General features: G+C 38.3%; 1 protein-coding gene across 1 annotated transcript; it reads left to right on the top strand.

Moving 5' to 3' along the window:
• The first annotated feature begins 123 nt into the window (after nucleotides 1-123).
• On the top strand, nucleotides 124-23,241 carry LOC123511393 (iron-sulfur clusters transporter ABCB7, mitochondrial-like). Its single transcript, XM_045267232.1, is given in 14 exon segments — nucleotides 124-315; nucleotides 5,533-5,739; nucleotides 7,494-7,686; nucleotides 9,100-9,368; nucleotides 10,137-10,313; nucleotides 10,757-10,931; nucleotides 11,074-11,231; nucleotides 15,651-15,684; nucleotides 15,687-15,813; nucleotides 16,242-16,371; nucleotides 16,776-16,919; nucleotides 17,231-17,362; nucleotides 22,323-22,555; nucleotides 22,685-23,241. Coding segments are annotated over 13 exon segments (2,115 nt in total). The 5' UTR covers nucleotides 124-147; the 3' UTR covers nucleotides 22,524-22,555; nucleotides 22,685-23,241.
• The last annotated feature ends 1,065 nt before the right edge of the window (nucleotides 23,242-24,306 follow it).

Raw genomic sequence — 24,306 nt, 5'->3', positions numbered from 1 at the left:
AATCAGTATTCATTGGACACTGAGGTTATATCTGCTATATATAACGTTTGTATATAATGTAATGCATCGTTCATAAAATTAATACACTTTGAAAGATCCGCGGGGATGACGTCATGAAGGAAAACAAAAATATTCTTCCGCGAGGTGATGGCGGCTCAGCTGGCAGGAGCAGGGCAGCGCTCCGGGAATAATTTGGCGAATACGTGTGTACTGAGAGGAATATGTAAATCCTTCTCCACTCATGGGATAAATAAAGAGCTTGAGGCCACTACCAGGAGGATTATTACGCCATCAAGCTTTACCGTACATAATAAGGTATGATATGGGAACACTGCTGTCCATGAAGTGCCTTATCATCATATCCCCTGACAGATAGGCGTGGCGTAGACCAGGGGTACGGTGTTGGGCAGCGGTGGGTGTAGGTAAAAGGCGTGTGCCATGCATAGGTAGGCAGAGATTGCATGATTTAGGGATGGCGGTGCTGGGATCGGGTCAGCTGATCGGGAGTTGCGTCATCGCCGGCTGTAGTGCTGCAAGTTTGCAACCTTCGCCTTCCGTCTTTTGTTCCTTTAAGAATTCTGGCCACGCTGTTGTCACTTCACGTGGTGGGACTAATTGCGGTCATGACCTCATTAGTACCTGCATATCGATGGGTAGAGTTCATCTTAGGGACTTTGATGTTGGATTTAGTTATTTTACTTTTTTATTTAGTGTTAACAATGAAAACGAGTCCCATATTTACGTAGAAGCTTGTAGATTTAGAATATCGAGCGCTAGGGCTTGCATTAGTCAAGTCATGAGATAAGACCCAAGAGGACCAGAATGCCCATTATTTTTTACAGGAGTTAGTGTTATGCAGATCACTTTGATACTGGCAGACAGTTCCATATGCAATGATTTGGAATGACTTGTAGATGCATATAGTATATACATTTGATTGTGATTATCTCAATGCCTTTCCTGGCTTTATTTTATCTGTTTACTATATTATTATAATTTTGATTCATAAATGGGTCAATTTGCTGTTTCACCCAACCGTGGAATCTCTGATGCGATTTGTTTTACTGGTGAGAAATGTAGTGAATGAATTGAAGGTATATATAATTTTCATTGTAAACGAATATTTTTCGAGTTATGACTTTTCAACTCCAACTTGTGTCTATCTCACATTTCCAATGACCTTTGGGAACCTGTGGGAAATCATTGGTTGGGTGAAACTGGGAATTGTCTGATGCAGCCCTGATCCCCCAAGCTTATGATGTTGGGTTTCGTTAGTAACTCTTGGGGGGAGTGGTCCTAGGGTCTGGCCCCTGCTAGAAGGTTATTATGTTAGGTTTGGTTAATAAGCCCTGTGGGGGTTCCAGGAGGATGCAGCCCCATGGCTAGGAGGTTATTACATTGGGTTTGGTTAGTAACACTTTGGAGGATGTGGTGTAGAAGATACAGCCGCAAATGTAGCGTAGACAACATTACTCAACATTACTATACACTTGCTTTCACTGCATCCTGCCTCTACCACCATCAAAGTATTTTCAGATTCTTTTTAATGATTTTGGTGATTTTTTTATTTATCTCTTTTGCAATACTTATTCAGTTTAATGTTTCCCCACCCAAAACTCCAATTTCCCACAGGTCCCTCTAAGTATATTGGGAATGAGAGGTAGGCATAATTGGACTTGAAAAAACATTCATTTACAATGGAAATGACATTCCATCAATCATTTAACTACATTTCTCACCAGTAAAACATGAGTCATCATATCAGATTCCACAGTTGGTTGAAACTGCAAATTGACCCATGAATCTTTGCTGATTTCAAGATAGAAACTTGTCTTAATGTTTCAATTAGATATGTTTAGTATTTAATTTATCTTATTTGTTCTTATTAATGCACTTTTAATGAGTTCTGTTGACACATGATAGACACTGGGATAGGTGAATTTATATGTACTTATATTGTGATATTGCAAAGGTTTTTTTTTTAAACACTTGGAAGTATATACTCTTATTTTTCTTTTGCTTGAGTTTTCTGTTTTCTGACCAGAATGAGAGGTGCATATTTGCATTGTAAAGATTATGTACTATGTGTTTTCAGTTTCTGTAGTCACAACAGTTATTTTCTTCAGTGTCTAGACAAGAATAGAATAATCTTGTCTAGCTTATGTCAATACATATGTGGTACCCAGGAGAGATTGTCAATGAGCATTGCTCTATTTGTGTGTCTTTGTTATATGACACACATGCCAGATGTTGGGAGCTTTGGTATGTAATTCCAATAAACAAAGAAACAACAAGACTGTCATGTTTATAGGATTGGTCGTGGTTTTTAACTTGTAACATTTAATTAGGTGGACTAATTGGAGTAATTGACAGAGTGAATCAAGGCTGTTAGCATCTTATCTCCCTGTAGCACCTATCCCCAACTTATTAAAAAATTGTCAAATCGGCCATATGAAGTAATTTATTGAACAGAAAGAGTGTACATGTGACTTCATTGCACTAACGGTAAACAGTGCCTTATTTTCTTACTACTTTATTGTTGCCCAATGACATTTTAATCTTTAATAGTTAGGTACAGTAATTTCTGTTCATTTGTAGAATTCACAAGGATTTTTGGGCCATTATTGACTGTAATGAATATAAATATTAGCTAAATTGTTTTAAATGTATTTTCTTACTGAATTGAGGATAGCTTTTGTTCAGTGAATAGTTTCCTGTAAGAGAGTATTCCTTTCAGAGGATGGTGTATATAGGAGTCAGAAAATAGGGAAGACCACAATCCAGCAGCTGTTCAGGGATGGCGGAGGCCAAGGAAAAGCCATCTGGTCGGTGTGGCAGGGCATGGAGACACAGGAAGAGAAGGAGGCAAGCTAGAGAAGAAGGCAGCATGACACTTGTTGTTGATGCTGATTTAGTGTTTCTACACCTCAGTCAGTGGCTGAGAGAAGGTAACAGAAACTTCTCCCATGCACAGCTGAGACCAGCTGTGTTTGCTGATACTGGCAGAGGTTTGATGGCCACACATGCAGTGCAGCCTGGGGAGGTGTTAGTGAGCATCCCTGAAGAAGTGTTAATAACCAGCAGTAAAGTAATAGAAGATGCTGTGTTGTGGAAAGCACTACATAAGTCTCACATCAAATTAAGAGCAATGGACTTGTTAGCTTTATTCCTGTTGTATCATAAATTCCTTGGTGAGAAGTCACAGTGGAAGGCATATCTGGATAGCCTCCCCAGAGAGTACTCAGTTCCAGCATATTGCAGTCAGGAGGAAACAAATGTTCTCCCTGAAATTTTGAAAATATACAAATTGAAACAAGACAAAGACATAAGTCAGTGCTATTCAAGCATTAAAACTGTCACCTCAGCCAGTACATATCTCCAGTCCTTGTTCGGCTCACTTTGCATTGATCAAGTCAGATGGAGCTGGTTTACTGTCAATACAAGAGCAGTTTACTTGAGGAATCAAAATCCACCAGCTGTAATAATTGGAGATGACACCTGTGCTTTAGCACCCTACCTTGATCTACTGAATCACACTCACATGGCTAAGATGGAGGCAGATATCAATCCTCTCAACAGCTGTTATGAAATAGTAACCCATGTTCCATACAATAAGTATGACCAGGTTTTTATAAACTATGGCCCACATGATAACCTGAAGTTGTATGTGGAGTATGGGTTCATCTTACCACAAAACCCTCATAACTATGTGCCAGTGACCCTGTCAGAAGTGGTGTCTGTAACCAAAATGTTGTTGAGAAATGAGGACAGTAGTAATATGGACAGTAAGATTAATTTGATTTGTTCATACGACTTAGACAAGAACCTTGGAGTGAATACAGAGGGTCCCACATGGAGTCTGGAAGCTGCTGCCACAATCTGTCTCATGCCCTTGCATCAGATAACCTGTGTGTGGCAGTTGGTGTGTGAAGATGTGGCAGGGGTTGGCCATAGGAGAAAGGTGTTGAGTTGTATGAGGTGCTTGATGCAACAGAAAATGCAGCAACTGGAAAACTGTGTTCGGGACATGGTGAAGCTCAGCCAGAAGTCAACTGCTGCTGTTATGGCAGAGGCTCTTATGGAGCAATGGTGCACAACTCTAAAGAGTGTCATAAGGAAACTCAGCACGGATTTTGAGGAGACTGAGTGACACAGAGTCATGGATGAAATGAGTTTTAGAAGGCATTAAGAAGACACTTTGTTTAAGTTAAATTAAATTTGTCAACTCCATTTAAGTGTGACATCACATTAAATAACTAATTCTCCCAGTAAGGAACATTTAATTTTTATTTGATTACATTGATTTTATTACAACCAGTTATTTCCTTCATGTAGAAAGGTACAAGAAGTTTAGAACAGAAGTGTTATAATCTCATAATAGCCCAGTGGAAACCAGTATCTAAAGTCAACTGGCCTATAAATATAAGTCTAGGTTAATGTATTGTAACAGTTCAACAAAATATTTTTTATTGTTATCTTATATAAAATTATCTCTTCAGTGCTTTCCTTTAATCCACACACATTTCTCAAACATTTTCTTTGACTGAGGTAATGAGTGCCTTATATTTAGCATTCAGTATATACATATTGTACGTTGGGAATTTTTTTCTCTCTTTATTTTTATAATTATGCTATTGCAGGAGATAAAGTACTGTCGCATGTTGTTATTGCTTTAAGTCTGTATTGAAAGTATATTTTAGGATAGTTATTAATCAAACATTACCACAAAGTCAAGCATGAATTTGTTTAGTGTGACACCTGTAATTTATGTGTGGCTAAACCTCCATTAAGTTTTTACAATGTTTTATTGGCCTGTCCACCTTCCTTGAGTGGCTGTCATTTTTGTGATAAGAATGACTAGCAGCAGATTAGCATTACTCTTTTAAGTGAATCAACCAAATCTCTTGAAATTATTAATTTTGTTTTTGGCATGTTTTAACCAAGAGTGCAGATAAGCTGTTCACTCAAACAGATGGCTGTGATTTAGGATGGTTTTGTCATGAACATGTGGAATATTGAAAATCAATTGTAAGACGAGGAAAATAACAAAGTAGTGCTGTGCATTAGGCTAATATTGACATATTTAGTGATTTTAGTGATACATACATGCCAAAGCTACATAATAGTACTGCAAAAAAAAAAAATAATAATAATAATAATAAGATGGAGATTAAATATAGACTATAAAGGGGAATTGCATACCATCCCTTGCTCAAAAAAAAGTTGTCTTTACATTCTTTTTTTTTTTATACATTCCAGCCATTCTATGGTATTTGCTACACCTGATATACCACTCTAGTGCCTTTCATTTGTCTGTTCATTAATGTTGCTACTTTTATTTTTAGTTTATTTTTGCTGTCAAGATTTTCTTCCAAGTAATGCACTTATTCAATATAGATAATTTTGTGTGATTTATTTTGATACTTAAGAATCTTACTAATTGATTTCTTAATACACTGTATCTATGAGTATCATTTAGATATAGTAACAGTAGCACTGTATTTAATCTGATTGACCTATAATGCACCACAGGTTGGATTGAGCACAGCACAATGGGGAAGACATCCAGGTCCCTTGGGTGGAAGGTTTCAGGCAGGAAAACTACACCAGAGGTTTGGTGTACGGAACTGCTTCCATCCTGGTGCCTCAGCCCTGAGTCGGGATTATGTAGGAGTGTCAGCAAAGGACGTCACTGGCCGGGAAATGCTGCGTGCTCTAGCCACTTACGTTTGGCCCAAAGTGAGTTTTGTGGAAAAAGTGGAATACTGATGGATATAGGAGTGGTGATTATTGTAGTGTAGTGTAAGGTGTTTCTTGTTCATTGGGTGCCATCAGTAATGATTTAATACAAATATCTTCCTTTGTGCTGTTCCTGTGATGTTATTTGCCGTGTCCTTATTGATTTCATTGCACAGAGCTTTAGTTGAGCTTTAGTTGGATTCTCTGCTGAAACTGCATAAAAGAAATAAGCTTTAAAGAAAAAAATATTGAAATCAAAGGAGTGTAAAAAAGATGGAGTAAAGGGTTCATAAAGCAAGTTAATTTGTAGGTCGCAATAGGAGAGAAAAGCCATGTAAGTGATGGAATGAATAGAGTTAAGAAGTGATTATGTGAATGAAGCACTTGTAGTAATTCTTGAACAAGCAAAGTGGTATGTGAGTTTCTGTTGTGATATCCACTGTAGGAGATGAGCCCAGAGGGAACGGGGCATTAAAAACAGTGAGTGAGTGATTATCATGTAAATATACCTTCAAAATTTATATTTTGCAGAAAAGATTTATGATTTTCTTTTTTTCACACAAACTTTAAAGAAATATGTTATATAAATATGCTTTTGTGAGTTAACCCTTAAAGTCTGGGCATGTTTTGCTGTGCCTGGCCTCCTATGCACACAGAAAACATACCTCATTTCAGTTTCCTGTATCTTCTCTCCTACTGAACTCACATTATTGAATGAAATATCATGTAAAGTCTATACCCTTAGCTGTCCTTTGACATTAATTAGAAGGCTACATGAGTATTGGTAGAACAAATACAGAATTTTGAAGTAGGAAATCTGAAAACACTGTTATTGACAGATATCCATCCCTACTGGATTTCTTTCCTATTATTTAGCAATAAAAACATCCCTTTTATACAGTCTATGTGAAACACACACATAAAAAGACTCAACTTCTATTTTATTGTAAAAAATCATGGTTAGCATTATCTGCTTAACTTAGCAATGGATCAGCATCCACGCTAGAATGTCACAGTTAAATTGTGTAACAAAAAGAAAGATGAAAAATAGAAAACAATATTACTTTCATTTATTTATTTATTTTTTTTTTTTTTTTTTCAGATTATAAAAACTAACTTTTAGGACTCATTATATACTTCCTGTTGTATCACTCGCTGCATTGTACACACTGGTTCAGGCAGCACAAGGCTACAGCTGCCGTAGCAAATAACCATTATATGACACAGGACAACATTTACATTGCCTTCTGCATCCAGTTTATATTTAGCATCACTATCACAAATATTTGCAGATAACATTGTCATGCATGTTGGCATGGAAGAAGAAATCACTTCCAGACAAGAAACTAAAGCTTTAATTTCACTATTGCATATATCTTACACTTGGCACATTTTATAGTTCTTACATGGAAAAAGAAATCACTCCTAAACAAGAAACAGGTGCTCTTGATGGGTGTTGAGATCAAACTTGTGGATGAAACTGACTGGAAGGATGAGTTGAGCTGGGTTATGTAGCTGACATGTTTTCGTATTTAGCACAAGGTGTAGTGTAACAAATGTCTAGGAGTGTGGGTTGGCATAGTTTAAAAAAAATGACAAGTTTACTGGACCTGAAGACAAATATAATTTGACTGCTCATTAATTAAAAAATGCTTTGTCCACAATTGTACACACCCATGCTGTGAGCCCACACACCAGATTTCCACAATTGTGGACATCCAAGCTTTAGGGGTTAAGAATATTATTGTGTACAGGGTAACACCAGAGTGAAGGCACGTGTGACCACTGCTCTGGGTCTGCTGGTTGGGGCAAAGCTCCTCAACGTGCAAGTTCCGTTCATCTTTAAGGATGTCGTCAACTACCTCAATGAACACACTGGGGATCTCATGGCACTGTCTGACCCAGCTTCCACTGTTGCCACCACTGCCTTCTCCCTCATGATTGCATGTAAGTGGTCTTTCAGTGCTTTGTGCTACAGACTTCTAATTTTTAGTTTGTGATTCTATAATTTGTTTATTTGTTCTTATGAGAAAGAAATTACAAAATACTAAAAAAGTATAAACGCTTTCCTTACTTATACCAAAATGTTGTACGGGTTTTGAAAGAATTTAAGTGAAAAGGTGAGCTTTTTAAATTCCACCCTCCATGAGTTGTTGCAAATAAAACATTGCCTTGTGCTGTGAAGATATTCCATTGAAACACATTGATATCAGATTAATCTATTATTGTAGGGACTGTGTTATTGAGCTCCATTTGGCAACATGTACAGGCAACCCCCACTTAACGAAGGTTCACACAACGAAATTTCACTACAAGGAAGGTTTCCTTTTACTACCATCTGCTCATTTAATGAACACCAAACTCGCTTTGACAAAATTTTATCCAGGTAATTTTTTCCAAGTTTGAAAGCCCCGCTGTATCATGCAAGTTGACAGGCTTTTGAATACACCAGCGCCTCGTGGACAAAACGTGCACTACTCACTCCCCCTAGTTCAAAACAATAACAGCGTCAGCAGTAGCTCGTCTTCCCTTTCTCTACATGCCATCAAAATGCTCTGCAATGTCGCTTAACGTTGCTAAAAAGACCAGGAAGTCTCTTACTCTTGAAGTGAAGCTGGATATTATTCACAGACATGAGAGGCGAGAAAACTAATAGCATTGCTTCCCACTATGGCTTGACTCCATCTACTGTCTACCATTTTCAAGTCAGCAGACTCTATTAAGAAGGCTGGTGAGATCATATCTTCCCTGCAAGCTAAAAGAACCACTTGAACGCGGGACTGCAATGGATAAAATGTAAAGCCTTGTGGAAATGTGGTACATAAGTTTTGTATGTGATAAGTGATGCGCCCTTTGTTTACATTCCACAGGTTGCCAGCTAGCGTATTTCCTGCTCCACTCTCCGTCTCTTCACAAATTTAAGATCATCAACATTTTAAAGTTACTTACATACATACATTAGTGTACATTATAATGACTTAATCTTAAATTAAACTGCTTAAATGTTTAACTTCATAATTTTTACTTTCATTAAACCTTTTACTGTACTATGATGCACTCTCGCTTTGCTTATTCTCAATGGAAGCTCAAGTCAGGGGTTAAACTTTTTATAATTGGTTCACTTAACGAAAATTCGCTTAAGGAAAGGTTTTAAGGAACGTAACCCCTTCGTTGCGGGGTTTGCCTGTACATCTATAGTTGAAAATTCAGCTTAGTTGAGGTCAAGAGCATTAAATAGAAATTTTTTTCACAAAATATAGCTTACTACCTTGCTAGATTCCTGCCTTTGTATACTTGTCTCTGCCACCATATCACCACACCACTAAAAGCTACTTCATTGACGTCACAGTGTGTCAACAGATGGTATCGCCCGCACAGGAGCTGCAGGCTTCAATGAGCTCCGCAATGCTGTGTTTGCCAAAGTTGCTCAGGATTCCATCCGCAAGATTGCCAAGAATGTCTTCCTGCATTTGCATAACCTTGATCTCAACTTCCACCTTAGCCGGCAAACTGGAGCTCTCTCAAAGGCCATTGACCGTGGTAGCCGAGGTATCAACTTTGTTATGTCGGCTCTTGTGTTCAATGTGGTACCAACCATCTTTGAAGTGAGCCTAGTGGCTGGAATTTTGGTGAGTTGTATGTACATCAGATTCTAGTTCCATAGTATATACAAATGATTTATGCATGGATTTGAAATCATGAGCTATAAAGGAAATCTAAAAAAAAGCTGACTTATAGAATATAGCAACTACAGTGCATGGAACATTGGCCTGTTGCATAACTCCAGGCTGCACAATTAATTAACAAGACCAAGTTACCTAGCATTAAGGACTATATTCTTACCAACACTTGAGACAAACTTTTAGTATGTATGAACAAAGGCGTCCAAGCTAAAAATTATTGGATAAGAATAATTCTAATGTAGGCTGAGTGATGGCATCAGGATAGAGAAATGCAGGAGTCCTGAATAATAGCAGCCTCATACTGTCTGTGCATAAATGGAATCATTGAATGAGTGTTATAATGTCTTATTTATGTCAGGAGTCAACTGCAAGAGCAGTGGTAACAACCCATCCTCTAATATTCACACTATACTATTGTTTCTGGTTTCTGACACTCCATCACCGACCATCTCCTTCACTTCTACCAATAACTTTTGTGCTTTCGTATATGTAAGTTGTGTTCCCTTATCAAGTTAAGATTCAATATTATTTCTTGTTGCCATTATAAAATTGATATGCTGTCTGGTAATTTACAGTTGCTTATTGTCTGGTGCAATAATTAATATTTGTATTCTATATGCTGATACATTATTTTACCATTCATTTAATTTTGAAATAATTTTTGCCTTCATATTCTCCATTATCTTTGATGGTTATAGTCTAATTGTCTTGCAGGTCTACAAGTGTGGCTGGGAGTTTGCGGGTGTGACAGTGGGCTGCATTGGTGCTTATGCTGCCTTCACCCTCGGCATTACCCAGTGGCGCACAAAGTTCAGGGTGGACATGAACAAAGCAGAGAATGAGGCTGGAAACAGAGCCGTTGACTCACTCATTAATTATGAGACTGTGAAGGTGAGTTGTTGATTACCAAGGATTGACTGATAAGTAATAGCTATTGTGAATAATATTAATATTTACTTTTTTTTATGCAAGAGAGGGAAAGCCAGCCAAGGGAAAAAAAAAAAAAAAAGCCCACTTGAAATACCAGTTCCCTTGAAGATTGAAATAGAATGAGCCAAATGTCTGGGACAAAAGTCTTGAAACCTCCCTCTTAAAAGAAGTCAGTAGGCAAGTAGCAAGAAGTCAAGTAGCAAGATCAGTAGAGCAGTTAGCCTACTTACCAGCAATTGATATTTTCTGCCACAAATAATTTTGTAAAATTAGAATGCTTTGCAGATGGTTATTTGACATAGTACCTGTGTGTAAGTGTTCTAGAGTTTCTGTGGTTGGTGTCTTACTGTCTGTATCTTGTTTGTAGAATCTGAAAATTATGCTTGCTCATTGTCTTGTTTCAGTATTTCAACAATGAACAATTCGAAGCTAATCAATATGATAAATATCTCAAGAAGTATGAATTGGCATCCCTTAAGACTTCTACTTCCCTTGCTCTCCTGAACTGGGGCCAAAATGTCATATTCAGCATGGGCTTGTCAGCTATGATGATTCTAGCTACACGGGAGATCATTGCAGGTGTGTCTAATGATGATTCTATATTTTGTGGTTCATCAATGTATTTTATATCCTTTTCTAAAGCAACTTTCATTGATTAATTTTATTGTGATAGGAAAGGTTTGAACAAATTCTTAAATATTTTTGTTTTTTATACATGCAGGGAACCTAACTGTTGGAGATCTGGTAATGGTGAATGGGTTATTATTTCAACTATCTCTGCCCCTTAATTTTCTGGGGTCTGTGTATCGGGAAGTACGCCAGGCCCTGATTGACATGCAGACCATGTTTACTCTCCTCCAGCAGTCTCCCACCATCACGGTAAATGTTAGAGGCTCATGTGTGATATATATATATATATATATGTATATACAGGCAACCCCCTTTAACGAAGGGGTTACGTTCCTAAAAACACTTCATTAAGCGAAACTTCGTTAAGCGAACTAATTATAACAAGTTTAACCCGTGATTTGAACTTCCATTGAGAGTAAGCATAGCAAAAGTGCATCATAGTACAGTAAAAGGTTTAATGAAAGTAAAAATTATGAAGTTAAACATTTAGGTAGTTTAATTTAAGTCATTATAATGTACACTAATGTATGTATGTATGTAACTTTATAATGTTGTTGATCTTAACTTTATGAAGGGAGGGAGAGTGAAACGGGAAAGACACTAACCGGCAACCTGTGGAATGTAAACAAAGTGCACATCATTGTACTGCATGCAAAACTTATGTACCACATTTCCACAAGGCTTTCCATTTTATCCATTGTAGAGTCACGAGTTCAGGTGGGTTCTTTTAGCTTGCAAGGAAGATACAGTCTCACCAGCCTTCTTAATAGTCTGCTGACTTGAAAATAGAGACAGTATAATATGGAGTCAAGATAGTGGCCAGCACTGCTATAGTTTTCTGGCCTCTCTGTGTCTGTGAATAATATCTTATATATATATATATATATATATATATATATATATATATATATATATATATATATACAGGTATCCCTTGGTTAACGATAGGGTTACGTTTCCCAAAAACAGATCGCTAACCGAAACGATCGCTAACTGAGGGATTTGAAATTATCAACTACATACATGTATTTCGCGATGCGTAAATAAACGACACTTTCTATGTTGTTAGTTGTTATTTACACCTTTAGAATTGGTAGTACTTACCTTGAGGAGTGGATGTGATATGCGTAGTGTGTTGTTTTGTGCCCCGAGGGACACAGGGCCTTGGAGGATTAAATCTCATCATGCCCACACCGACCCAAACTCGGTCAGCTGCTTCAAACCCTTCAAATTCTTGAGAGAATACGTTTTCCAGTGGGGGTGGGTCATCCAGGCTCTCCTCATCGTCACTCAAGGTTACGGTGGATGTGAAGGATAGATTGGATGTGGGTGGAGTTGTTTTGGAGGTGGATGGAGTTGTTTTGGAAGTGGGTGGAGTTTTTTTCGAGGTAGCAGGACGAACTTTGAAGTACGACGAGATGACTCCTATGGAAGTAGATGGGATTGCTTTTGAGGTGGATGGGGTAGCTTGGGAGGTGGATGGAGTTGCTTGATCGGTAGATGGGGTTGCTTGGGATGTGGATGGGGTTGCTTGGGCGGTGAGTGGTTTGAAGAAAGATGAGATGACTGTCTGTTTTGCCATCCTTTTCTTTGCCTCAAATAGTTCTTTATACACTTTCATGTCATTTTCTATAGCATTAGTCACGCCATTACTTCGGTTTGGGTTGGGGTCATTCTCCTGGAGAAGATGTATGGCCTGGTTAATATGATTAAAAATCTCCTCGAAAATCTTGACGGAGAGGGTTCTTTCAGGCTCCTTGTCCTCCTCCATTTCCTCCAAAGTATTTTGTTTCTCCAACTCCATGAGGTCGTCGTTGGAGAGAGGCTCAGAATGACTGTCCAGCAGTTCTTGTACGTCATTCTCGTCCACCTCATTGAAGCCTGCCTTATGGGAGATATGAACGATGTCTTTCCTTACTGCTGTAACATCGACAGGGACTTCCTGTTTACGTTCCACGCACTCAGGCCACAAATTACGCCAACATCCATTCATTGCCGACTTGGACACCTCCTTCCATGACTCGTCGATGTTGTCGATCCCTTTTAATGTTATAATCCTTCCAAAATTGTTTCATGGTCGGCTTGTCAGGGGTGTCAATGCAGGCCAACAGCTGTTTCATGGTGCGCCGCTGGTAATAGGCCTTGAAAGTAGCGATGACTCCTTGGTCCATCGGCTGGATGAGGGCAGTTGTGTTTGGGGCATAAACATGACCTCAATATTATCTGCCCAGTCATTCATGCTCTCTGGGTGGCTGGGGCGTTGTCACACAGCAAGAGAAATCTGTTAGCAATGTTGTTTTGGGCAGCATATTCTTTTAGGAATTTGGAGAGGTATCCTGTCACGTAACTTTGCATGATAACAGTCGTCATCCACCCTTTTGTTTGCCTTCCATACTACGGGCAAATATTCCTTAATATAGCCAGACAGAGCTCTTGGGTTTTGGGAATGGTAAATAAGGCATGGTTTAAGCTTAAGATCACCAGCGGCATTCCCCCCCACCAATAATGTTAACCTGTCTTTAGATGCCTTGAATCCTGGTGCCGACTTCTCCTCCTTTGCTATAAACGTTCTCGATGACATCTTCTTCCAATACAGGCCTGTCTCGTCAAAGTTTAGAACCTGCTTGGCTGAATAACCTCCTTCCTCGATGCGCTCTTTAAGCAAAGGCTTGAAGGCGTTTGCAGCGGTTGATCCGAACTCGCTGCCTCCCCACTAACCTTGAGGTTGTGTAGACTCCCACGATGTTTGAAACGTTCAAACCACCCCTTACTGGCCTTGAAGGACACTGTCTCGCCTATGTTGAATTCTGGTTTCAGGTCCTCCCACAGGCTCAGTGCCTTAGTAGTAACGAGTTGGGTAGAAAGAGGCATGCGGCGGTGTGTGTGGTCTTCAATCCATAGCCTCAGCAAACGTTCCAATTTTTCCATAATCGGTTCCCTGTTACGAGTTGTTGTGTGTTTGTGCAGGTTTGTGACTTGGTTGGCCTGCTGCTTCACTTGTACTTTTTCTGGAGAACTGTTGATACAGTTGATTGAGATAAACCAAGGGCACGAGCAATAGAGTTTACCCCTTCACCACCCTCATGACGAGTCACAATGTTCAACTTAATATCAAGGCCAATGCTCTTTCTCGATTTTTAGCCTTATCTCCCGGTGGAGAACAATCGTTGGGTCGCTTGGAAGCCATCACTAAGTTCACTTGATCACAAATAAGCACAAAAAGAAGTTTAGAGCGAGCGTGATAGAGTTGTTGTTGCACAATCAAAACAGCGGGAAAGACTGTGGTGTGTTTACTGCACGGGCCGCGGGTGGATGGAGGCGCTGCGATCGCGATTGCGATCGCGATTGCGATTGGTCAATCCGATCGTTAACCGAATTTTGGCGATCGTTAACCAAAAAATAGGGATTAATTTGGAGGGATCGTATGAGCGAAATATCGTTAAGTAGTCGATCGTTAACCGAGGGACACCTGTATATATATATATATACATACAGTATATAAATATACTGGCAACCCCTGCTTAACAAACTGGTTACGTTCCTAATAAAAACGTTCGTTAAGCAAATTTTCGTTAAGTGAACCAGTTATAACAAGTTTGACCCCTGACTTGAACTTCCATTGAGAGTAAACAAAGCGAGACTGCATCATAGTACAGTGAAAGGTTTAATGAAAATAAAAATTATGAATTTAAACATTTAGGCAGTTTAATTTAAGTCATTATAATGTACACTAATGTATGTATGTAAGTAACTTTATAATGTTGTTGATCTTAAATTTATGAAGGGACGGAGAGTGGAGCAGGAAAGACAAGCTGGCAACCTGTGAAATGTAAACAAAGGGCGCATCATTGTACCGCATACAAAACTTGTACCACATTTCCACAAGGCTTTCCATTTTATCCATTCCAGAGTCATGAGTTCAGGTGGTTCTTTTAGCTTGCAAGGAAGATATGGTCTCACCAGCCTTCTTAATAGAGTCTGCTGACTTGAAAATAGTAGAGACAGTTGACGGAATCAAGCCATGGTGGCGAGCAATGCTATTAGTTTTCTTGCCTCTCTCATATCTGTGAATAATATCCAGCTTCACTTCGAGAGTAAGAGACTTCATGGTCTTCTTAGCAACGCTAAGCGACATTGCAGGGCGTTTTGGTGGCATGTTGAGCGAGGGAAGACAAGCTGCTGCTGATGTTGTTATTGTTTTGAACTAGGGGAGTGAGTGGTGTGCGTTTTGTCCACGAGAGGTTCTGGCATATTCAAAAGCCTGTCGGCTTGTGTGATACGGCGGGACTTTCAAACTTGGAAAAAATTACCTGGATAAAATTTTGTTAAAGCGAGTTTGGTGTTCGTTAAATGAGCAGATGGTAGTAAAAGGAAACGTTTGTTGTAGCGAAATTTCGTTGTGTAAATGTTCTTTAAGTGGGTGTTGCCTGTATATGTATATAAAGGGGAAAAATACATTTCCTTAATGTTATCTGTGTGGCATGAATATTTATCTATTTGTTTTAATATAAATGCATTTACTGTTACAGTTTGAGTCTACATTCCTCTCCAATTATTATTATTATTATTATTATTATTATTATTATTATTAGTAGTAGTAGTAGTAGTAAATCTAGACTCATACTTCTGATTTACGTCCCTCAGTGCTCATGATTCATGCATCAACAGAATGCTGAAAATGCCCGGCAGCTGCAAGTGACACCCAGCAGGCAGCCATCACCTTCAATAATGTCCACTTTGAGTATAATGCAGGCTTTCCCATCTTTAAAGATCTCAGTTTTACTGTTCCCACTGGCAAAAAGATAGCCATTGTGGGAGGCTCTGGTAGTGGGTAAGTATAGTAAGAGTGAAGCAGATTGTTATATGTAAATGAAAGTAATAAGATAGGGAACTATAATGGATGACTTAAGCAAAGGGAAACAAACTTCAAAGCATATAGAGAAAATTTATTACAATGAGCTATTAAGGCAATTTAGGAAATTATGTGTTGAGACTTGGAAAAATTATCATTATGAAAGAATTATCATACTTTGTATGATGTCAAGATCAAGAAAATGTTGAGTTATTAGAATAAAAAATCTATAGATTGATTAACACAAATATGATGGTAAGGGAAAGTTGGTGTTATTAATTTGTTTTTTGTATTTTCTTTTGATACTTTTTTTCAGCAGAATGTTTTTGAGAAAACAGATTGTCATATTTAAAACAGAAGGAAATATTATGTCTGGAATTTAATTGAATTCACTTGTCCACTTACAGGAAGTCAACCATTGTACGGCTGTTGTATCGCTTCTATGAGCCTCAGAAGGGTAGCATCACCATCAACAACCAAGATATTGCACTTGTGGATGTAGAGAGTCTAAGGAGAGCTATTGCTGTTGTTCCTCAGGTATTCCAGCTTATTAATGCATTGTGTTGAATCGTACATACATTGTTATTTGATAATGTTTGGTTGTATTGTTACAGTGAAAGTTCTATTGTCAGATGCTTATGGTTAAATATTTTTAGATATATGTATCTGTGTTTAAGAAATGCCTTTCTTTATTTTCTTCAAGTATATACTATATAGTATTTGAATATATGAGTATGTTAGAGGTGTAAGAGGATAATGAGTAGACAAGAGCATCTAAGGAGGAAAGTAAGAAAAAAAAAATTAGGAGTAGATATCATACAGATTGATAGATTCTAAGGGGAAACCAGGTTGCTTTGTTATCAATTGATTTAGCAGAAACAGTTTGGGTGTAAATAACTTTAAAATCATTATTTTATTTTTATTTGTTTTTTTCTCCTGAGGACTGTGTGCTCTTCCATGACACCATAGAGTACAACTTGCACTATGGTGACCTGACCAAGGATGTCACTGAGGTGCAGAGGGTGGCCTGCCTTACTAAGCTCCATGATGCTATTTCCAGCTGGGCCAAGGGCTACAGCACTCAGGTGGGTTACACACTTGTATTATGTCTTACTTTGTTGTAATCCGTATGACGAAAGTCAAGTAAGTCATCATATAATATATACAACCTGTATTTTGAAAGATCTCTTCCAGTATCTGGGGAAAAAACACATCATCATCAGAACGCAGCTATGACACATACGTGCATTCTTACGCAAAATACATGACGTGTTGAAGGGATAAATGACATTGTCAGTTCATTTCTTGGGCCTTATATTGTATACGCTGTATTAACAATGCTCATTACAGAAGGGGAGCCAGGAGCCATACATTCAGCTCTTCTTTACATTTTCAGGTTGGAGAGCGGGGTCTGAAGTTATCTGGCGGAGAAAAGCAACGTGTTGCTATTGCACGAGCCATTCTCAAAGACGCCCCTATTCTTATTTTTGATGAAGCAACATCCTCCCTGGATTCCATTACTGAACAGGTAAGAAATATGCGATCATTGTTTAAATCATGTGTGCAAGACAGAGAAGCTAAGATAATGGAGAGAAAATGTTGAAAGTCAAAGTGACTGTGGTGGCACAAAGATGTTGGGAATAAGAGTTCTTAATAACCACTTTTCATCTTGCTTGTCTCACTATGTACCAAAAATGTTGAAAGTCAAAGTGACTGGTGGCACAAAGATGTTGGGAATAAGAGTTCTTAATAACCACTTTTCATCTTGCTTGTCTCACTATGTACTCTTTTTATTCTGTTTTTGAGTCTCTATGTACTCTTTGGAGAGAGAGAGAGAGAGAGAGAGAGAGAGAGAGAGAGAGAGAGAGAGAGAGAGAGAGAGAGAGAGAGGAAGCTGGTAGCCTCAGAAACTGGGAGAAAACTGCAAGCACATAATCTATGCTCATGGCAGCCCCTTACATCCCTTACCAGTGAATAATTGATTCTTGAACTAATGAAAAATTTTAGTTTTAAATTCAGCATTAAACAAAAAGTAAAACTATACCATATTTAACCCTTTCAGGGCGCAAATAGGTTTTTGGGTCGTGTCTGTGAGACGCAAACTCAGCTGAAAAATCGAGGTTTGCAAAATTGAAAAAAATTAATATTCTCATTCATAATAGAGTGTTACGCATCTACTGTAAAGAATTTAGGTCTTTACTCACCCTGGAAAGTGGTGCGATAATAATAGGAAGTTGGCTTTCTGGTGGTATGTTGTGTGCTGTTGAGTATTGCCATCATAGCGGGTGGTTATTTTCCGCCACAACTTGTGCAGGTGTTATCACTAAATTATACAGAATTTTCTGCCTGATTTGAACTGCAGTTGCTCAGAACTGCTCCAGAATGTGCTAGGGTAATTATTTTTCACACCTGTGCATACATTATGCCCACACAAATAATATAAAGTACGTTTTCAGTGTTTTCTTGATGTACATACTATCATGAGCGAGGATACGCATGCCCATATATGGTAATATACGAAATATGCAATATACTACCAATAAACGAATATCATCTAGCATATCTGCTCTCTAACAAGAAGATTTGATCATTACTCTTGTTATTTCTGTAAATAAATGCACAAATAGCCACTAGCGACGTCGTGAAATAATAATAATTGTGAAAAAAGGGGCATCTGATACTTTACTGCCGTTGTGACTATATTTTTCTTACCACGCAACTGATGACGCATCCCATGAGTTGAGAGAGGATGGGAGAATGTCATCTGGCAACTAGCAGCAGCCAGGAGGCGCGCGGTTTAATTCTGTGACTCGTCAAATATGGGACCACGATCGTGGACAGGAGGCATTTTCTCAAAGCCACGATCGTGGTCCGGAGCACTGAAAGGGTTAAGAAACTAAATAAGAGAAGCCTAGATTATAGAACTTGAAAGAATCTTCAAAAGATTTATTAAATTGCAGATGAAGGAACTGATTGTAAGCCGTACATATATTCAAAACTGCACTCTGGAGAAGTGAGGTGTCTGGAAGACATCAGGTCAGGTGGAGGTATCGGCAAGGTTGCAATCCCCTGCTCCTGTGCCTTATTTAGAGAGGGGCTGGGGGGAGACATATCCAAAAAACTTTTTGATTTTTACTTCAACAGTGATGTGGAACAAAAGTTAAAATTATTTATATAGAAAGAGGGGAAGACGAAGGCTTTCTCTATTCTCTTTTTTGTTCTAAAGCTGGATTTTGCTTCTGTGTGCAATGACTTAACTTGCTCTTGTGCCCATGCTCTTGAGTCTTCCGAGTTTTCCACCATCTGGCTTAGACTCAACAGTCACTCTCGAACTAAATTTATCTCAGATTATAGTAAATTCTTTGACTATGTAACTTCCAAAGTGGAGCATATTCTGTCCCTCTACCCTTTTGCGGAGATCTCCATCCTTGGAGATTTCAATGTTCACCACCAGCTTTGGCTTTCCTCTCCCTTCACTGATCATCCTGGTGAACTAGCCTTCAACTTAGCTATCCTCTGTGACCTAGAGCAACTGGTGCAACACCCTACTTGTATTCCTGACCATCTTGGAGATACGCCCAACATTCTTGATCTCTTCCTTACCTCTAATCCTTCAGCTATGCCCAACATTCTTGATCTCTTCCTTACCTCTAATCCTTCAACTTATGCTGTTACCCTATCTCCTCCGATCACAATCTCATTTCTGTATCTTGTCCTATTTCCCCAGGATCCCCCTAAGTGGAGGTGCCTCTGGCATTTTGCCTCTGCCAGGTCGGGGGACCTGAGGGAGATATTATGCTGATTTTCCTTGGAATGATTACTGTTTCCGTGTCAAAGATCCATCTCTTTGTGTTGAATGCATAACAGAGGTGATTGTGTCTGTCATGGAGACATACATTCCCCATTCTTTTTCTCAACCTAAACCTTCCAAACCTTGGTTTTAACACAGCTTGTTCTTGTGCTATACATGATAGAGAGGTTGCCCAGAAAAGGTACTTGAGCCTTCCATCTGAATCGCATGCACTTTATATTTCTGCCTGGAATCATGCCAAATCTGTTCTTCAACTTGCCAAACACTCATTCATAAATAGAAAATGTCAAAATCTTTCAAACTCTAACTCCCTTGTGACTTCTGGCATCTGGCCAAAAACATCTCCAATAACTGTACTTCTTCATCTTTCCTCCTTTATTTCATCCTGATGGCACCACTGCCATCTCATCTGTCTCTAAAGCTGAACTCTTCTCTCAAACCTTTGCTAACAACTCCACCTTGGATGATTCTGGGCTTGTCCCTCTCTCCTCCCTCTGACTATTTCATGTCTTCAATCAAAATTCTTCGTAATGATGTTTCCATGCCCTTGCTGGCCTAAACCCTCGGAAGGCTTATGGACCTGATGGTGTTCCTCCTATTGTTCTCAAAAACTGTGCTTCCATGCTTGCACCTTGCCTGGCCAAACTCTTTCAACTATGCCTATTGACTTCTACCTTTCCTTCTTGCTGGAAGTTTGCCTACATTCAGCCTGTTCCTAAAAAGGTTGACCGTTCTAATCCCTCAAACTACCATCCTATATCTTTAATCTCTTGCTTGTCTAAAGTTCTTGAGTCTATCCTCAATTGGAAGATTCTTAAACATCTCACTTCGCAATCTTCTATCTGATCACCAGTATGGCTTCCGTCAAGGTGCTCTACTGGTGATCTGGCGTTCCTTACCAACTCTTGGTTATCCTCTTTTAGAGATTTTGGTGAAACTTTTGCTTTAGACATATCAAAACCTTTTCATAGTCTGGCACAAAGCTTTGATTTCCAAACTGCCCTTCTTCTGTTTCTATCCTTCTCTCTGCAACTTTATCTCAAGTTTCCTTTCCAACCGTTCTATTGCAGGCGTGGTAGACGGCCACTGTTCTTCTAAATCTATAAACAGTGGTGTTCCTCAGTGTTCTATCCAATCACCCACTCTCTATTATTCATTAATGACCTTAACCGAACTTCTTGCCCTATCTACTCCTACGCTGATGATACCACCCTACATCTTTCCATGTCCTTTCAGAGACGTCCAACCCTTCAGGAAGTCAACAGATCATGCAGAGAAAACTTCAATGCCTCAAAAACTCCATCTATCAACTCAACACAACCTTCCAGACAACTATCCCCTCTTCTTCAGTGACACTTAGCTGTCTCCCTCTTCTACACTAAATATTCTTGATCTCTCCTTTACTCATAATCTTAACTGGAAACTTCACATCTCATCTCTTGTTAAAACAGTTCCTATGAAGTTAGGAGTTTTGTGGCGTCTCCGCCAGTTTTTCTCGCCTTTCCAACTGCTAACTCTGTATGAGGGCCTTATCTGTCCTTGTATGGAGTACTCTGCATGTTTGGGGGTTTCCACTCGTACAGCTTTATTAGATAGGTTGGAATCAAATGCTTTTCATCTCATCAACTCCCCTCCTCTGACTGACTGTCTTCAGCCTCTTTCTCACTACCGAAATGTTGCATCCCTTTCTATCTTTTATCGCTATTTTCATGCTAACTACTCTATTGATCTTGCTAACTGCATGCCTCCCCTCCTCCTGCGGCCTTGCTCCACAAGGCTTTCTTCTTCCTATCATCCTTATTCTGTCCAACCCTCTAATACAAGAGTTAACCAGTATTCTCAATCATTCATATCCTTTCACTGGTAAACGCTGGAACTCATTTTCTTATGACTTAACTTTTAAGAGAGAGGTGTCAAGACATTTGTCCCTGAATTTTGACTAATTCTTTTATGGAGACTATTTAATATATATATATATATATATATATATATATATATATATATATATATATATATATATATATATATATATATATATATATATATATATATATATATATATATTTTTTTTTTTTAACCTTGGTAGTTCTCTCCTTTTTATATAACCTGGTGTATATCATAAATTATTTCTGAAATCATTGTAATTTGTTCCTTATCCTAGTTAAAAATCAAGATGTGTTTTCTGTATGAAAGTCTCCTCCCTCCCCCCACCATCCTAAATATGGCACAGGAGAGGACCTTGCCAATACCTCCACCTGACTTAGATGTCTTCCAGACTCCTCACTTCTACATACTACAGCTTTCGCTGTACATATTGCTCACAATTGGTTCCTTCTTCAGTAATGTAATAAATCTTTGAGGATTCTTTGAAGTTCTATAATATAATATAAGCTTCTCTTATTTTGTTTCTTAGCATGTTACATAGATTTACTTTTTGTTTAATGCTGGATTTAAAACAATTTTTCCTTAGTTTGATAATCAATTATTCACTAGTTGGGGTGTTAGGGGCTGCCTTGAATACATAGATTGTAAATAATTTTGCTGTTTCGTCCCACTCTACATGGTAGTCAGTTGGGCTGCGGCCAATTTCCCGTGACCAATTGTCCTTGACACAGAGAATTTCATCATTGCATGTCCTTTATAAGAGAAAATATTTGATATGATGCTTTACACACAGGGAATCATGGATGCATTGAAGTGTGCCACAGAAGGAAGAACCAGTATTTGTATTGCCCATCGATTATCAACAGTCGTTGATGCTGATGAGATACTAGTACTTCATGAGGGCCAACTGGCTGAACAGGGATCACATGAGGAGCTTCTGGCTCGTGGAGGCTACTATACTCTTCTGTGGAACTCCCAGCACCTAGTTCAATGAAAAGCTGGTAGCAACAACTTCATGAAAATGAGGTAAAAGAAAATGATTTTCTGCTGACGTTTAACCAATTTCACATAAGAATTTTTTTGTACACATTTCAGTAATAAGTTCTATAAGGTACTCCCCTCTAATGACATTTCTTTCTTAATATTCCCTAACAGCCTCAGGGAAAATAAACATTTTCCACTACATGATTAATCACTTGGCTGGCTGCACCACAAGAATTATATATACTGCAACCTTTACAGATAATGAATGTAAGTTGGCACCAAGAAGTCATTCTTCTCTCTTCTCCCTGATTGGCTGTTGATATAAAGAAGTATATTAGTGAAATGCACATCAAATGGGTGATATTGGAATCACTGAAAGTTGTAAGATTAAATTAAAAACACTCAATTCAGTCATGTGTTACTACTAAAGAACAGAACTTTCAAAACTGGCAATGTGACCTAGCCTTAAGGACATTGTAAGTGTGAAAGAAATATCTGTGCATATTATCTTGGATCCATTAATTGCTTTTTCTTGTTTTTTAATTATCCATTCTCCCTTAGTTTTGCTGCAAATTGCTCTTTATTTTATTAGCATTTTTAATCATGAACTCTGTAAATGGTCTCAATTAAGAATATTTGGCATATTTTATTGATATGCTACTTTGTGTCTTCAACAGCTAATCAGAGAGAGAGAGAGAGAGAGAGAGAGAGAGAGAGAGAGAGAGAGAGAGAGAGAGAGAGAGAGAGAGAGAGAGAGAGAGAGCAAACTTGATGGAAATTTAAGTGTGAGAGATGGATGGGAGAGGGGTTGTCAAAATTAGAACCAACCAAACCCAAATGGAATCATTATTATCAATCTATTGAATATTCTCCAACTATCCTGGTAACAATAGCAATGTGAGCATAGTTATGTGTGATTTGAACATTCTTTGACCATAGTACTGCACTATGTCAGGTATTTATGAATGTATATAACAGTTAATTATAAATTACTTCTAACTTAAAACACTAATAAATTTAAATTAGATGACTGAATATAAAGATCATTATGCATTTGAATTTAAAAGTATGGTTTGCTATAGTAAATTATAATTAACACAATGTTAACAATGTTATACTGTAGTTTGGACTGCTTATTTTTACATCACCAATTTGTGTGTGATCTTTGGATAGTACGTGTATAGTCCTGTTTAGTTATCAACAGTTAGCTATACAAAACATGGTTATATTTATCAAATTGAACTGATAGGAACCATATAATCTATATTCTCTCTCTCTTCTCTCTCTCTCTCTCTCTCTCTCTCTCTCTCTCTCTCTCTCTCTCTCTCTCTATATATATATATATATATATATATATATATATATATATATATATATATATACACACACACACACACACACACACACACACACACACACACCAAGCCAACACCTTCATGAGGGAGGATAGCCAGGACAAAACTGATGCAGGCAAATGGAAAGTGAAGATAGCACAAATGAGATGCAGCCTCAAGATTTGTACAGGAAACTCATTTCATCTATCATGGAAAAGGGAATGCATGCATATCTTATTGTGGCTACAGGTGTTTGCTTGCATAACATTTTTTTATCAAGCTATGGTCTTTTGCCTTGGGGAGTTAAGATGGATTTCAATTTATTTTTAGCAAAAGTTTGTATGAGAACACCTGGGGCAAGTCACTTTCCCTGAGTTGGAACATCTGCCTGGAATACATGTATTCATTATATTATACTACATGATCTGGGGAGAATTAGTCTTTTCTTTCTTTGAGGCT

This window comes from Portunus trituberculatus, chromosome 31 (assembly GCF_017591435.1).
Source record: "Portunus trituberculatus isolate SZX2019 chromosome 31, ASM1759143v1, whole genome shotgun sequence".
Lineage (NCBI taxonomy): Eukaryota > Metazoa > Arthropoda > Malacostraca > Decapoda > Portunidae > Portunus > Portunus trituberculatus.
Note: the sequence above shows the minus strand (reverse complement) of the source record. Positions and strands in the feature narration are given on the sequence as shown.